A 16,338-nucleotide genomic window follows, 5' to 3' on the forward strand; every position below is an offset into this window, starting at 1 on the left:
ATGGCCAAGTCAAAGTCCTTACCTTAATCCAATCGAAATGTTGTGGAAGGACCTGAAGCGAGCAGTTCATGTGAGGAAACCCACCAACATCCCAGAGTTGAAGCTGTTCTGTACGGAGGAACGGGCTAAAATTCCTCCAAGCCGGTGTGCAGGACTGATCAACAGTTACCGCAAACGTTTAGTTGCAGTCATTGCTGCACAAGGGGGTCACACCAGATACTGAAAGCAAAGGTTCACATACTTTTGCCACTCACAGATATGTAATATTGGATCATTTTCCTCAATAAATAAATGACCAAGTATAATATTTTTGTCTCATTTGTTTAACTGGGTTCTCTTTATCTACTTTTAGGACTTGTGTGAAAATCTGATGATGTTTTAGGTCATATTTATGCAGAAATATAGAAAATTCTAAAGGGTTCACAAACTTTCAAGCACCACTGTACACACCTTAATAAAATGATCTGAAGGGAAAATCAGAGAAGAATGCAGGTGAATTTCCCACACTGGCCACTTGAATACATTCATACATTCTTAAACACACCATCACACAATAATGTCCTGATTTGAATCCTCTTGTGAAGAAAGAGGTAATCATGTGGCCTGCAGCTCTGGGTTCTGACTGCAGAGGAAGGCAGTGCAGTCAGGCTTCATCACGACCAATTTAACAGAGAGAAGTGCAAAGCCTGATTGAGTTACTCATTACACATTCCCTCAAGACTTCATGTTTGAAAAAGTCCTCTGAGCATTCATCACGAGATCTCTATCGCATAAAAATCATAAAAAGAGTAGACAGTCTTAAGTGTATACATTTAGACTTGTTGCTCCAATTGACCAGTAGACTATTCAGGTCCATGCCATCAAAAATACAATTGTGAATAAAGAACTGTTTAAAAAAAAAAAGTTTTACTGTTACAAAGTATGTGTAATTAAGATGTTCACTGTTTTGCAAACCATAAAAAGAGGGGAAATATTATCACTAAATCACTCAATTCCCCATTCATAATAAGCACTGCAAATCAACTAAAAGGACAATGGCACAAAAGCAGTGTACATTAATAGACTATTACAGAACACACTTCTTCTGCATATATCTGCAATTTTTATAGGATTATATTGCAGTACCAAACAGTTACCAGAACCACAGAAGCATGGGTATTTCACCCAGCAATGTCCAGCCATGTTGTTTTACAGTGGTGCTTGAAAGTTGTGAACCCTTTAGAATTTTCTATATTTCTGCATAAATATGACCTAAAACATCATCAGATTTTCACACAAGTCCTAAAAGTAGATAAAGAGAACCCAGTTAAACAAATGAGACAAAAATATTATACTTGGTCATTTATTTATTGAGGAAAATGATCCAATATTACATACCTGTGAGTGGCAAAAGTATGTGAACCTTTGCTTTCAGTATCTGGTGTGACCCCCTTGTGCAGCAATAAATGCAACTGAACGTTTGCGGTAACTGTTGATCAGTCCTGCACACTGGCTTGGAGGAATTTTAGCCCATTCCTCCGTACAGAACAGCTTCAACTCTGGGATGTTGGTGGGTTTCCTCAAATGAACTGCTCGCTTCAGGTCCTTCCACAACATTTCGATTGGATTAAGGTCAGGACTTTGACTTGGCCATTCCAAAACATTAACTTTATTCTTCTTTAACCATTCTTTGGTAGAATGACTTGTGTGCTTAGGATTGTTGTCTTGCTGCATGACCCACCTTCTCTTGAGATTCAGTTCATGGACAGATGTCCTGACATTTTCCTTTAGAATTCGCTGGTATAATTCAGAATTCATTGTTCCATCAATGATGGCAAGCTGTCCCGGTCCAGATGCAGCAAAACCGGCCCAAACCATGATACTATCACCACCATGTTTCACAGATGGGATAGGGTTCTTATTTTGGAATGCAGTGTTTTCCTTTCTCCAAACATAACGCTTCTCACTTCAACCAAAAAGTTCTATTTTGGTCTCATCTGTCCACAAAACATTTTTCCAATAGCCTTCTGGCTTGTCTTTGTGATCTTTAGCAAACTGCAGACAAGCAACAATGTTCTTTTTGGAGATCAGTGGCTTTCTTCTTGCAACCCTGCCATGCACACCATTGTTGTTCAGTGTTCTCCTGATGGTGGACTCATGAACATTAACATTAGCCACTGTGAGTGAGGCCTTCAGTTGCTTAGAAGTTACCCTGGGGTCCTTTGTGACCTTGCCAACTATTACATGCCTTGCTCTTGGAGTGATCTTTGTTGGTCGACCACTCCTGGGGAGGGTAACAGTGGTCTTGAATTTCCTCCATTTGTACACAATCTGTCTGACTGTGGATTGGTGGAGTCCAAACTCTTTGGAGATGGTTTTGTAACCTTTACCAGCCTGATGAGCATCAACAACGTTTCTTCTGAGGTCCTCAGAAATCTCCTTTGTTCGTGCCATGATACACTTCCACAAAAATATGTTGTGAAGATCAGACTTTGATAGATCCCTGTTCTTTAAATAAAACAGGGTGCCCACTCACACCTGATTGTCATCCCATTGATTGAAAACACCTGACTCTAATTTCACCTTCAAATTAACTGCTAATCCTAGAGGTTCACATACTTTTGCCACTCACAGATATGTAATATTGGATCATTTTCCTCATTAAATAAATGACCAAGTATAATATTTTTGTCTCATTTGTTTAACTGGGTTCTCTTTATCTACTTTTAGGACTTGTGTGAAAATCTGATGATGTTTTAGGTCATATTTATGCAGAAATATAGAAAATTCTAAAGGGTTCACAAACTTTCAAGCACCACTGTATGTTGAGCTTATTTACTGTACCTACAGAACTCTTAACCAGGCTCAAATTTCTCCACAATCCTGTCTTGTCGAGCAACAGGATATCAATTAGGTGAAAAGAAAGGGAATTAAACAAAACTCTAATAATATTTTTACCATGAATGTCTTCAAAGATTTTTAAAATATAATAAATGGAATAATAATAATAAGAGGAAGAAGAAGAAGAAGAAATGGAGTTGTAAAACGGCGGCACAGTGGTGTAGTGGTTAGCGCTGTCGCCTCACAGCAAGAAGGTCTGGGTTCGAGCCCTGTGGCTGGTGAGGGGCTTTCTGTGTGGAGTTTGCATGTTCTCCCCGTGTCTGCGTGGGTTTCCTCCGGGTGCTCCGGTTTCCCCAACAGTCCAAAGACATGCAGGTTAGGTTAACTGGTGACTCTAAATTGACCATAGGTGTGAATGTGAGTGTGAATGGTTGTCTGTGTCTATGTGTCAGCCCTGTGATGACCTGGCGACTTGTCCAGGGTGTACCCCGCCTTTCGCCCGTAGTCAGCTGGGATAGGCTCCAGCTTGCCTGCGACCCTGTAGAACAGGATAAAGCGGCTAGAGATAATGAGATGAGATGAGAGTTGTAAAACTGAATAGTTTTGTATATTGCGTCCATTTACAAAATTTAAGTGCTGTAAATCAAAACTCCAGGTCAGATGCGATGTCTTCATTTAACATACTGTACACCTTAAATTATTATGCAATACTAAATGATCCAAGCCTTAATATTTAATGAAATGACATGATTAATGACATTTTATTGATTGCACCATTTTTTTCTTTCTGAATAACCTTCATGTTTTTTTCTATAAAAAGAACACCATTAGAGATGACTACTCAACAATAAGTAATTTTTTCACAATGCTATTCATGATAATAATTAACAATATTTTTCATTAATTTCAGTTAAATATTTATGCCTGCTACTAGGCATGGCAAATCCGAATGTGTCTGTGATTACAGCAAATTGGTGACCTGGAAATGTACTTAGCCAAATCTAAAAAGGAACAAACTGAATCCTTCTAGCTAGTAATATCGACCTTACTCTAAATTCAATTGTATGATATTTAAAGCATACATTAGCTGAGCTATTAGTCCTTTACTCTTTGTACTTGATGCATGTCCTTCATGGGAATGATTCAGATTGCAGGGTGAATGACTGAAATGTCTCTTTTGTACTTTAAGGACCACAGCAGTGATTCAACACTACAAGTAATTTCTATGACCCAAATATCACCAGCCATGACTCACTAAACTCAACTGAGTCCCAATGGGAGAATCAGAGCCTCATTTCTTGCATGAAAGTAAAATGGTCAAAGTTCACATTATACTACTCAGGACTAATATGTGCTTTTCATATTGTGTCATTGTATTTGAGACATAATGTTGTCAGCTTGATACTACAACCCCGATTCCAAAAAAGTTGGGACAAAGTACAAATTGTAAATAAAAACGGAATGCAATGATGTGGAATTTTCAAAATTCCATATTTTATTCAGAATAGAACATAGATGACGTATCAAATGTTTAAACTGAGAAAATGTATCATTTAAAGAGAAAAATTAGGTGATTTTAAATTTCATGACAACAACACATCTCAAAAAAGTTGGGACAAGGCCATGTTTACCACTGTGAGACATCCCCTTTTCTCTTTACAACAGTCTGTAAATGTCTGGGAACTGAGGAGACAAGTTGCTCAAGTTTAGGGATAGGAATGTTAACCCATTCTTGTCTAATGTAGGATTCTAGTTGCTCAACTGTCTTAGGTCTTTTTTGTCATATCTTCGGTTTTATGATGCGCCAAATGTTTTCTATGGGTGAAAGATCTGGACTGCAGGCTGGCCAGTTCAGTACCCGGACCCTTCTTCTATGCAGTCATGATGCTGTAATTGATGCAGTATGTGGTTTGGCATTGTCATGCTGGAAAATGCAAGGTCTTCCCTGAAAGAGACGTCGTCTGGATGGGAGCATATGTTGCTCTAGAATCTGGATATACCTTTCAGCATTGATGGTGGTGTCTTTCCAGATGTGTAAGCTGCCCATGCCACATGCACCAATACAACCCCATACCATCAGAGATGCAGGCTTCTGAACTGAGCGCTGATAACAACTTGGGTCGTCCTTCTCCTCTTTAGTCCGAATGACACGGCGTCCCTGATTTCCATAAAGAACTTCACATTTTGATTTGTCTGACCACAGAACAGTTTTCCACTTTGCCACAGTCCATTTTAAATGAGCCTTGGCCCAGAGAAGACGTCTGCGTTTCTGTATCATGTTTAGATACAGCTTCTTCTTTGAACTATAGAGTTTTAGCTGGCAACGGCGGATGGCACGGTGAATTGTGTTCACAGATAATGTTCTCTGGAAATATTCCTGAGCCCATTTTGTGATTTCCAATACAGAAGCATGCCTGTACTGTATGTGATGCAGTGCCGTCTAAGGGCCCGAAGATCACGGGCACCCAGTATGGTTTTCCGGCCTTGACCCTTACGCACAGAGATTCTTCCAGATTCTCTGAATCTTTTGATGATATTATGCACTGTAGATGATGATATGTTCAAACTCTTTGCAATTTTACACTGTCGAACTCCTTTCTGATATTGCTCCACTATTTGTCGGCGCAGAATTAGGGGGATTGGTGATCCTCTTCCCATCTTTACTTCTGAGAGCCGCTGCCACTCCAAGATGCTCTTTTTATACCCAGTCATGTTAATGACCTATTGCCAATTGACCTAATGAGTTGCAATTTGGTCCTCCAGCTGTTCCTTTTTTGTACCTTTCACTTTTCCAGCCTCTTATTGCCCCTGTCCCAACTTTTTTGAGATGTGTTGCTGTCATGAAATTTCAAATGAGCCAATATTTGGCATGAAATTTCAAAATTTCTCACTTTCGACATTTGATATGTTGTCTATGTTCTATTGTGAATACAATATCAGTTTTTGAGATTTGTAAATTATTACATTCCATTTTTATTTACAATTTGTACTTTGTCCCAACTTTTTTGGAATCGGGGTTGTATAATTAGGACCATAAATGTCCTCCTACAAACATTTCATATAGACTACAGTGGTTGCTCATATGCAATCAACTACATGAATATGGAGCCATAGTTATTTGAAGGGTTATACTGAAATAAAGATCAAACAACTGATTTTAATTATCTGCCAGTGACTGGAGATGGCTCGTGACCTCAAACTGTTAAGAGCTTGTTGTAAATTGTAAATGATCAACCTCGATCAATAACTGAGGGGAATTAGATGGGAGCTGTAGTGCACCCATGCAAGATCAGGATCAGATACAAAGAGTGGAAACAGTATGAAACACTGCAGCATACTGTGATCAATAGCCTGAAGCTTTACACTAATACCAATGGCTCTGGAGGAAAGGAAGAAAGAAAAATAATAGCTGGGTGATAAAAAAATGTAATCTCTGTTCAGATAAGAGAAGAGCAGAGCAAATCACTGAGCAAATATAGATCAGTGAGCAAATAATTTGGTTGTTCTGTATTTGAAAAAAGGAAAAGATTTACATGGAAAACAGGCAAACACAGAAAGACATGAAATGGGTGTTGGATGGTAGAAACACTAAAATAGACTTGGTTTAAATGCAAAATTCGTTGCTTCAACCTTGAAAATTAAACTGTCTGCAAATTCTGTGGGTTCCTGTGTCAGGATGGGGGGGCAGCATTACAGCTGCAACTAAAGGGCCCAATACAGAGTATCATGCAGAGTAGTGGTATAATTTGGGTCCACTGCATGACCTTTATTTAAAGTTTCATGGTTTTAGATTCAAGACTATGCTCTGAGGAAAAATGCATACGATCACATATTAACATCTGACACCTAAGGTCATGCTGGCATATGTACTGTAAGTGCCAATGTGGAGAAACATGATGGAGCTAGCTCCAAAACATAACCTGGTTTGTCTAAGTAGTACACCATCTTTTGGCATACAAGGTGCAGTAGCCTATTTTGGGATACAATTTAAAAAAGCAGTAAGCAAGTTTGGGAATAGCTTGTAGACTCTGATCAGCCCACTCCGAGAGCTCATGGATCACGTGACTCCCCTGAGGCCAAGACAGCACTTTATTTGGGTCCAGCCGCTCCGTCGCTCTTTCGGGGAATAAGCACATAACTGCAAGCTGTCTTGTGCTTTCACTGATGTGGGACGGGCTGCTTTTTAGGGTCACTCTCAGCCTAGCATCTGAATCCCAAATGCCAGAATCTTTGTGAATCTGCAGTCCCGTTAGTCCCATGTGTTCACACATCTCCCCCCACTTGTCCCACAAAACAGCGGTCTGTGGTGTGACCTCATACGTTTATCATTGCTTATGCGCTACCTTATATATATATATATATATATATATATATATATATATATATATATATATATATATATATATATATATATATACTGATTTATTCGATTATAAACAGTGCCAGTATGTCCTGAACCAAGAAGCTTGTTAGTTATGTTAGCAATAAAAGACAAGCATGTGCTCATCAAGGTGAGATGAAAGGAGGCTGCACCTTTGCTTTCGTTCTCTTACCTTGAGCTGCCTCCTCGCCATGTCGGTCGGCTGCTTGGCGTTGAACGGATACGCGATGCATCGCATGACGAAGACGTAGAGCTGCAGGCGCTTCTTCCTCTCCTCTTCCTCCCGCTGCAGCTTCTCGACGTCCTCCTTCTCGTGCTCGCTGGCCGCAGACGGGCTCGGGCTGCTGGGGCGCGCGCTGCTCCCTCGGCCCCCAGGCTGCAGTCGCTCCGTGCTCTCGCTGCCTCTGCTCGGCGACACGCGAGAACCTCCAGACTGCGGCGCCAGCGTCTCTTTGCTTTCCTCCTCTACTATCCCGTCCGATTCCTCTTCGCTGGATGACGGATCCAACATTTTTGCTTCGATGCAGGCACTCGACTGAAAAGATAAAACGACACCCTGCTGAAGAGTAAAACCAGAGTTCAGCTTATTGGTGAAGTAGTGGACTGAACTGCGGAGCGGTAGAGAGTCTTATGTCCCAACGAACAAGCAGCGGACACCGGATGAGACAGACACCGCAATCTTTCCGCACGGGCAGAGCGACGATGCTGACGCGCCCTGCCGTGGCTCCGGTTAGCCAATCACGGCGTGCAGAAGTGGAGGGGGGGGCGCCGGAGTTGTGGGAGAGAGAGTGCGCGCGAGGCAGTGGCGGGGGCGCGCAGGCGGGGCCGAGCGCAGCAGATCTCTCTCAATGAAATGAGCGAGCTCCGACGGCCACTTCCTGCCGAGCAGCTGTCCGTGGTGCTGAACGCGCTGCAGGTTTGTCGCTGTCAGAAAGCGCGCTGTCTGAATGGGGAAGAGTGAATTTAGACCGTTATTAAAGCAGTGTGTTCTTAGACACACAGACTGAATTAAAGCCAGCCAGTAAAAGTATTCATTAGGTTATTATCTCTGGACGTGAAAGGCGAATTGCTGCTGCAAGCAACTGGCATTAATTTGCTATAACAGGTCGACAGGGTTTTGTTTTGTTTTTGACGACCAGGTAAATGTATTTACGTCGCGCATTGTTTATTCTAAGGGCAGATAGAAATCAGTAAACAAGGTCATGCTTTCAAATACAAACCGAAATGGCGCTGTTACACCTGAACATGTACCACAATCTAATACAAGAAAGTTCCATATTTTCCCTGTCGGTGAAGATACTTTTTATACGGCACAATACAATACAATACAATACAATACAATACAATACAATACAATACAATACAATACAATACAATACAATACAATACAATGTCTGCCTTTGTGGGTAAAGTGACATTTCTAAAGGTCATTCTAAGGTTAGACGGTGTGGCAGCCAGCTGGATTAGAATATTGTCCAAATTATATACCATATGGAAGGATGACACACACAGAATCACAGGCCTAGCACACAGAATCACTTCAATTTACTTAAGGTACTTCATTTTAAAGGTTATCACAATTGGAAAAGGTAATTTCATTTGTGGAATTTAAAATTTATATCTAAAAAAAATAGGCCAAGCGACAACCTTTATTATCTCAGTGTGCGTTTTTGCTCTTCCTTCTCCACATATGGTGTCTCATCTGCTCCCCCTCCAATTCTCTCTCTCTCTCTCTCTCTCTCTCTCTCTCTCTCTCTCTCTCTCTCACACACACACACACACACACACACACACACACACACACACACACACACACACACACACAGAGCAACATGCCAGGTTATTAATAGTGATCTGAGCATAAATATGTAAAATGTTTGCCCTCAAAAGTAAATACAAAATTGGTCAAATGTGAAATGTGACATTGATATCAAAATCACTCATAAATGTACCACACACTCTTGGCAAGTTTCACCCAGTGAAACTGACAAACAGTCCATAAAATTGTATCAATAGTGTAGATTTTGTTTAATGATGAACAGCCCATTTTTATTTCCATCAATCCATCCATTATCTGCAGCTGCTTATCCTGTTCTACAGAGTTGCAGGCAAGCTGGAGCCTATCCCAACTGACTATGGGCAAGAGGCGGGGTACACCCTGGACAAGTCACCAGGTCATCGCAGGGCTGACACAGAGACAAACCATTCACACTCACATTCACACCTACGGTCAATTTAGAGCCACCAATTAGCCTAACCGGCATGTCTTTAAACTGTGGGGGAAACCGGAGCACCTGGAGGAAAGCCACACAGACACGGGGAGAACATGCAAACTCCACACAGAAAGGCCCTTGCCAGCCACTGGGCTCAAACCCAGAACCTTCTTGCTGTGAGGTGACAGTGCTAACCATTACACCACCATGCCACCCTATCCATCCATCCATCCATCCATCCATCCATCCATCCATCCATCCATCCATCCATCCATCCATCCATTATCTACACTGCTTATCCATTGCGGTTGCGGGTGAGCTGGAGCCAATCCCAGCTGACCTGGGGCGAGAGGTGAGGTACACCCTGTACATGTTGGCAGTCTGTCGTGGGGCTAACACAGAGAGACAAGTAGCTATTCACACTTACACCTATGGTCAATTCAAAGTAGCCAGTTGACCTGATCCACTTGTCTTTGGACTGTGAGGAAACCAGAATACCCAGAGGAAACCCATGCAGGCATGGGGAGAATATGCAAACTGCACACAGAAAGGCTTCTAACTGGCATGCTTGAACCTGGAACTTACTTGTTGTGAGGTGACAGTGCTAACCACTGCACTACAATGCTTCTCCCCCCCCCCCCCATTTGTTTTTGCTATTTGATTACTGGTTTAACAAAAACTAAACAACTTGATGATTGATCATCAGTGATAATCATCATTTATTATTTTCCTATGACAGCATACACTATCGTGTTTAATTCCTTATGTATAGCACAAGAATGAATGAATAGATAGATAGATAGATAGATAGATAGATAGATAGATAGATAGATAGATAGATAGATAGATAGATAGATAGATAGATAGATAGATGATATTGGATATTCATGGTGGCACAAAGATATGAAGTTTATCTTCAAGTGGTGAACATATTTCACAAGTGAGTGCAGTGAATGAGTGAACACACACACACACACACACACACACACACACACACACACACACACACACACACACACACACACACACATGCCAGGTTATTTAGTGATCTGAGCATAAATATGGAAAATGTATTGCCCTCTACAGTAAATGCAATGTAGAAAATAGTCAGGGAAACCATGGCCTAATGGTTAAAGAAGCAGCTTTGGAACCACAAGGTCATAGTTTGATTCTGTTGACCAGCAGGAATGACTGAAATACCATTGAGCAAGGCACTTAAATCCCAGGAGCTACTAGCGGGAGGTCTGCACACAGGCTGCCCACTTTTGAAGGTCACAGTCCAGCTGAAGTCTGGGTAACAGCAGGATTGAGGCAGCAGTGTGGGTGACCAGGCAGCCCTATTTAGGGACAGCATTGCCTGCCCCCAAAGGGGACTCCCCTAGAAAAGGTGGGGTAAACAAGGTTTACCCAGAAATCCACCTGGCTGGCATACCGCAGCCAGCAGGTCTCCATCTCAGCAGTCGAAAATACAAGATGAAAAAACTTACTGTGGCCACATGGAACGTTTGGACCATGTTGGACAATGACACCCGCCCCGAAGGATAGCACTCATAGCACATGAACTTGAGAAATACAAGATTGACATAACGGCACTCCAAGAGACTAGGAATGCTGGGCAAGGACAGATTCAAGAATGATCTCACACCATCTACTGGATTGGAAAATCAGAAGGGAGAAAAGATGCAGGTGTAGCTTTTGCAGTTTCCAACAAGATTGCTCAAAAGCTGCCTAGCCTGCCAACTGGAATCTCTGAACGAATCATGAGCCTTTGAGTTCCCATTGGAGATGAACACTACCTGACCCTTCTTTGTGCCTATGCCCCAACAATGACACACTCTGAAGAGGACAAGGATGCCTTTTACGAATCCTTAACATCTGTTGTTGACAGCGTGCCTGCAGCTGACAAACTACTTCAACGCACATGTTGGAGACTTCAACGCACATGTTGGAAAGGACCATGCAACCTACGAAGGCATCATTGGGAAGTTTGGCAAGGGAAACAATAATGCTAATGGAGAGCTCTTGATGCGTGGAGCGCAACCTAAGTATCACCAATACTTTCTTCTGCCAACCTGACAAAAACTACTATACCTGGATGCATCCAAGATCTAAGCATTTCCACCTGCTTGATTATGTAGTGACTCAGAAGGAAAATCTGTCTGAAGTTCTTTCAACAAAGGCACTTCGAGGAGCAGAATGCTCAACAGACCACTACCTTGTCCACTCACAGCTGAGGCTTCAGCTGACTTTGCATAGATGAAGGACACCCCCGACAACACAGAAAAAGCTGGATATAAAACAACTAGACAACATGGCCCAACAACAGAGACTGGCCTCTGCAATCACAGCTGCACTACAAGACACTGAACTACCAACAAACTCAGAGAACATTGAGGACCACTGGAAATGGCTGAAAGACAACATCCACAATTCAACATCTGAGGTACTAGGACACCCCAAGATAGTCACTCAAGACTGGTTCCAAGAGCACAATGAGCAGATACAAGAACTACTGCAAAACAAACAGAGACTCCATTTATATCCACCTGCTGAGAACACTGAGAGAAGTGCACAAGCCTTCAAAGAAGCAAAACCTGATGTACAGCATGAAACTCAGAGAATGAAGGATGAATGGTGAACAAGGAAAACTGCAGAATTGCAAGAAATGGCTGACCGGAATGATACCCAGGGTCTCTTCTCTGAGCTTAAAGCAGTCTATAGTCTGAGAACCAATGCTATTGCCCCAGTGAAGACGGCTGATGGACCCAAGCTCTGCACTGATCTCAAGGACATCATAGAATGCTGGAAAGAACATTTTGAAAACCTACACAACCACGAAGGATCAGCTAGTGACACGGCATGCAGTCAACTTGAAAGGAGACCCATCAGAGAGGACCTATGCCCTCCAATTGCTCTTGAGGAAGTGAATAAAGCCCTGAAAACAACAAGAAGTCGCAAGGTCCCTGGACAAGACAGCATCCCTGCTGACATTTTAAAGCATGGTGGACAAAACTTGAGAAGAGAACTCTTGAAGCAACTCAGTGCTTGCTGGGAGAAAGAAATTCTACCCCAGGACTTCAAAGATGCTCTCATTATCACCATATACAAGAAGAAGGGAGAAAGATGTGAATGTGGCAACCATCGAGGAATTTCACTTTTGTCCAGTGCTGGAAAAATTCTTGCTAAGATCATACTGAACCGACTGAAGACCCTGTCAGAGCAAGTGCTACCAGAGAGCCAGTGTGGATTCAGAGCTGGAAGATCTACAATCAATATGATTTTTACTCTGAGACAGCTACAGGAGAAAGCAATTGAGCAACATCAGCCACTTTACATCGTGTTTGTTGACTTCTCCAAAGCGTTTGACACCGTTGACAGAGAAACACTCTGGAAAGTGCTTGAGGTCTACGGCTGCCCACCCAAGCTGATTACAGTGGTGAGATTCTTCCATGAAGGAATGACTGGCAAAGTGTCTATTGGAGGTGACACAAGCGACAGCTTTGAAATTAGGCATGGAGTGAAACAAGGATGCGTACTAGCGCCAACACTTTTCACCTTGTACCTGTCAGCTGTCCTGGAGACAATGGCCATTGATCTCAGAAGAGGAGTCTACATCAGAACCCGCATGGATGGCAAACTCTTCAACCTTGCCTGTCTGAAAGCCTCCACCAAGACCTGGGAAGCTTGTATTTGGGAATTGCTCTATGCAGATGACTCAGCTCTCATAGCAAATGACCCTAACCATATGCAGGAGATTGTGGATCGCTTTTCAAGTGCTGTAAGCCTGTTTGGCCTAAAAATCAACATCTCAAAGACTGAACTGCTATACTAACCACCTCCCCTGAATGATCCACTGGCAACTCAACCATGCATAACAGTCAACGGAGCAGCTCTGAAGAATACAGACTCATTCATCTATCTAGGAAGTGCTGCGACAAACTTGTGTTCCTCAGACCTTGAAGTGGATCGATGCATCCAGGCAGCCAACAAAGCTTTCGGATCTCTCCACAAAAGACTTTGGTCTCGACATGACATCAAACTGGCCACAAAAATCAAGGTGTACAACACAGCCATACTACCTGCCCTGCTTTACTCGACTGAGAGCATGATACTGTACAAAAAACACTTGCAAAAATTAACAAGAACTCAGCTGCGACACCTACACCAACTCCAGCGCGTCAAATGGCAAGACAAGATCCCTGACGTTGAAGTCCTGAAGAGAGTAGAATCCATCAGTGCAGAGGCACTCGTTACTGCCTCACAACTGAGATGGGCAGGACACATGAAGCGAATGCCGAAAACATGCTTGCCGAAGATGGTGCTATACGGAGAGCTCGCGCAAGGAAGGCGATCACAGGATGGACAGAAACTTCGATTCAAAGACATTCTGAAATGACACCTGAAAGCCTGTGAAATCAACCCTGGCACATAGGAGAAAGATGCAGAAGACAGGAAGAAGTGGAGGCAGACTGTCTATAAAACCATAGAGAACATAGAAAACAGAAGAAAGGATGCCTATCAGAAACGGCACAACAATCAACATACTCTACCAAATCAGACACCTTTTCAATGTCACCGATGTGGACGCTTTTGCCCCTCGAGAGCAGGCCTAACAGCCCACCTCCAAGCATGCCAGTTATAATCCTCACAATGCAGTCATCATCGAAATCGATGGACTGCCGAAGAAGAGTTTCCTCTGGTTCTCTGGTTTCCTCACAGTCCAAACACAAGTGGATTTGGTCAACTGGTTACTCTAAATTGCCCATAGGTATGAATGTGAGTGTGAATGATTGTTTGTCTCTGTGTTAGCCCTGTGATAGACTGACCTACCCAGGGTGTACCCTGCCTCTTGCCTGAAGCCAGCTAGGATTGGCTCCAGCTTCCTCCACAACCCTAACAGATAAAGGGGTATAGAAGATAGATGGATCGATAGATTGATAAACAATGTGGCTATGAAAAGATAGTCTGATTTTTAGGCTGACTAGAGTGGAGGGAACTCCAGTATTTTATCCCATATCTCTGAAATGCGACTTGCTATGTTTCATTTGAAGTATAGTTATATTTGTGGTTTATTTGAATTCCAATTTTTTTCAAGATTTTTTAAAATAATATTGTGAGAGTGAGAAAGCGATAGGGGCATAATGAAATCTTACAAGAAAGCTAGCATTGCCAGTGATTCTTCAATTTAACACAGTAGGTTGTGAAGAACTCCTGGAAGCTATTGCACTTACGGTAAGACTATAAATATAAATGCTTGACAGCTCAAGATACTGTAACAGATGTTCATTAAAAAGGTAGCACTTGAAGCTCAGACCACATCTGCTAACCATTCATATGCCTGTTCAAAAAATTATGAAACCAACTTCCTATCTTCAATATTGAGACAATAGCTCCATATTTCTTTCCTTTACAGACACTAAACAGTGAAACTTCTTGAATAAGTGCAAACTAACTGGGCACAACATAGCCAGGATGGATTTTTGCATATATTATTACAAATATGTAATATTCATTCATTCATTCATTCATTCATTCATTCATTCATTCATTCATTCATTCATCAGTAACTGGTAAAGGTCACAGTGGATCTTGAGCCTATAACACTGGGCATAAGGAGGGATAATTCATTTTGGATGGGATGTTAGTCCATCGGGATACTATTCACACAAAAATTCACACACTCTTTCCCATCTACCTGCATGTTTCTGGACAGTGAGAGGAAACCAGATAACCTGGAGGAAACACATACAAACAAAGGGAGAACATGTGGTGAAACTCACAGACACCAACGTGAGCTCAGGATTGAATCTGTGTCCCTGGAGCTGTGAAGCGGCAGTGCTACCAACTTTTGCCCATATTTTATATTTTACAAATTTTAAGGTTTTCCACATAACTGATGAAAAGGAAAAAAGACTAAAATGTCAAATAACAGCATTTTAGGACTTTGGTGTAATGTATAAATAAACCTGAGGGAAAGTGATAAAGAGTGAAAATACATCCATAATATAATATTAGCTCTATTAGTCTATTAATGTATGATTTATTTTCTTTCTCCACAATAGTACATAATACAAATTTACATTAGTTATTTATATTTGCTGAACAGCATCCATAAATAAGGATATGTAAGGAATAAAACATGATATTGTTTGTCCACCATTCTGCTATTGATTATAAGAAAACAATCAACAACAAGGTGGTATGATGACAACATAATGCAGCGTTACTGTTGCCACCACAAAGTTTCTTTTCCAAAAACAGACGGGCTTGGTGTGTTTTATTCCTCTTATGCTGAAGCAATTTGCCAACAGTAGCAATTTTTTTTTATTCATTAATGAATATCATATGTTTTATCCATTTATAGTTACGTTTAATGCTGAACAGGTACAAAACCAGTTAGTTCCTCGTATCACTAAGATAATGACAGATATAAACAATTATTTCCTCATCAACCTCTTACTTCTTTTTATCTTTTTGAAGTTAATAATACAAAAATGAAGCTTACCATGTTACATCTCTGGATATCCCCGTCATGTTTGACGATGGGGACCTTGTTTCTTCCTCTCATGGCCGCGTATGCTCTGTTGCCGAGCACGCTCATCCAGGGCAGCCACTGCCATCTTTTCTCCGTTGTATAGGAGGTGCCTCCATTTCTTGCGGTCAAGGACAGAAGACTGCCAGACATCACCCAGTGGCGTTGGCGCAGTCTTTCCATCACTTGTGTGGTCGTCCTCATTTCCTGGTGCCGTTTGTAAGCTCACCGAAGATAACTTGTTTTGGAGTTCGGTGATCAGGCATGTGGCATATGTGGCCCAACCAACGTAGTCTGTTCTTTCTAATTGCCACTTCAGTAGAAACTGCCTGAGCTCTCTTTCGTGTCTCAACATTGGAAATTTTGTCCTGCCACCTGATACCCAGCAGTTG

The 16,338-nt window shown here is 41.9% G+C and overlaps 1 protein-coding gene across 8 annotated transcripts in view; it reads right to left on the minus strand.

Moving 5' to 3' along the window:
• cadpsb (Ca2+-dependent activator protein for secretion b) overlaps positions 1–7,712 on the minus strand; it is a 168,885-nt gene extending 161,173 nt beyond the window's left edge. For all 8 annotated transcript variants that reach the window (XM_060918307.1, XM_060918306.1, XM_060918301.1 and 5 more), the window contains exon 1: positions 7,374–7,712. In XM_060918307.1, the coding sequence (XP_060774290.1) occupies positions 7,374–7,712 (339 nt within the window). The remainder of the gene's footprint in view (positions 1–7,373) is intronic.
• Positions 7,713–16,338: the final 8,626 nt, after the last annotated feature.

Source organism: Neoarius graeffei, chromosome 4 (genome assembly GCF_027579695.1).
Source record: "Neoarius graeffei isolate fNeoGra1 chromosome 4, fNeoGra1.pri, whole genome shotgun sequence".
Lineage (NCBI taxonomy): Eukaryota > Metazoa > Chordata > Actinopteri > Siluriformes > Ariidae > Neoarius > Neoarius graeffei.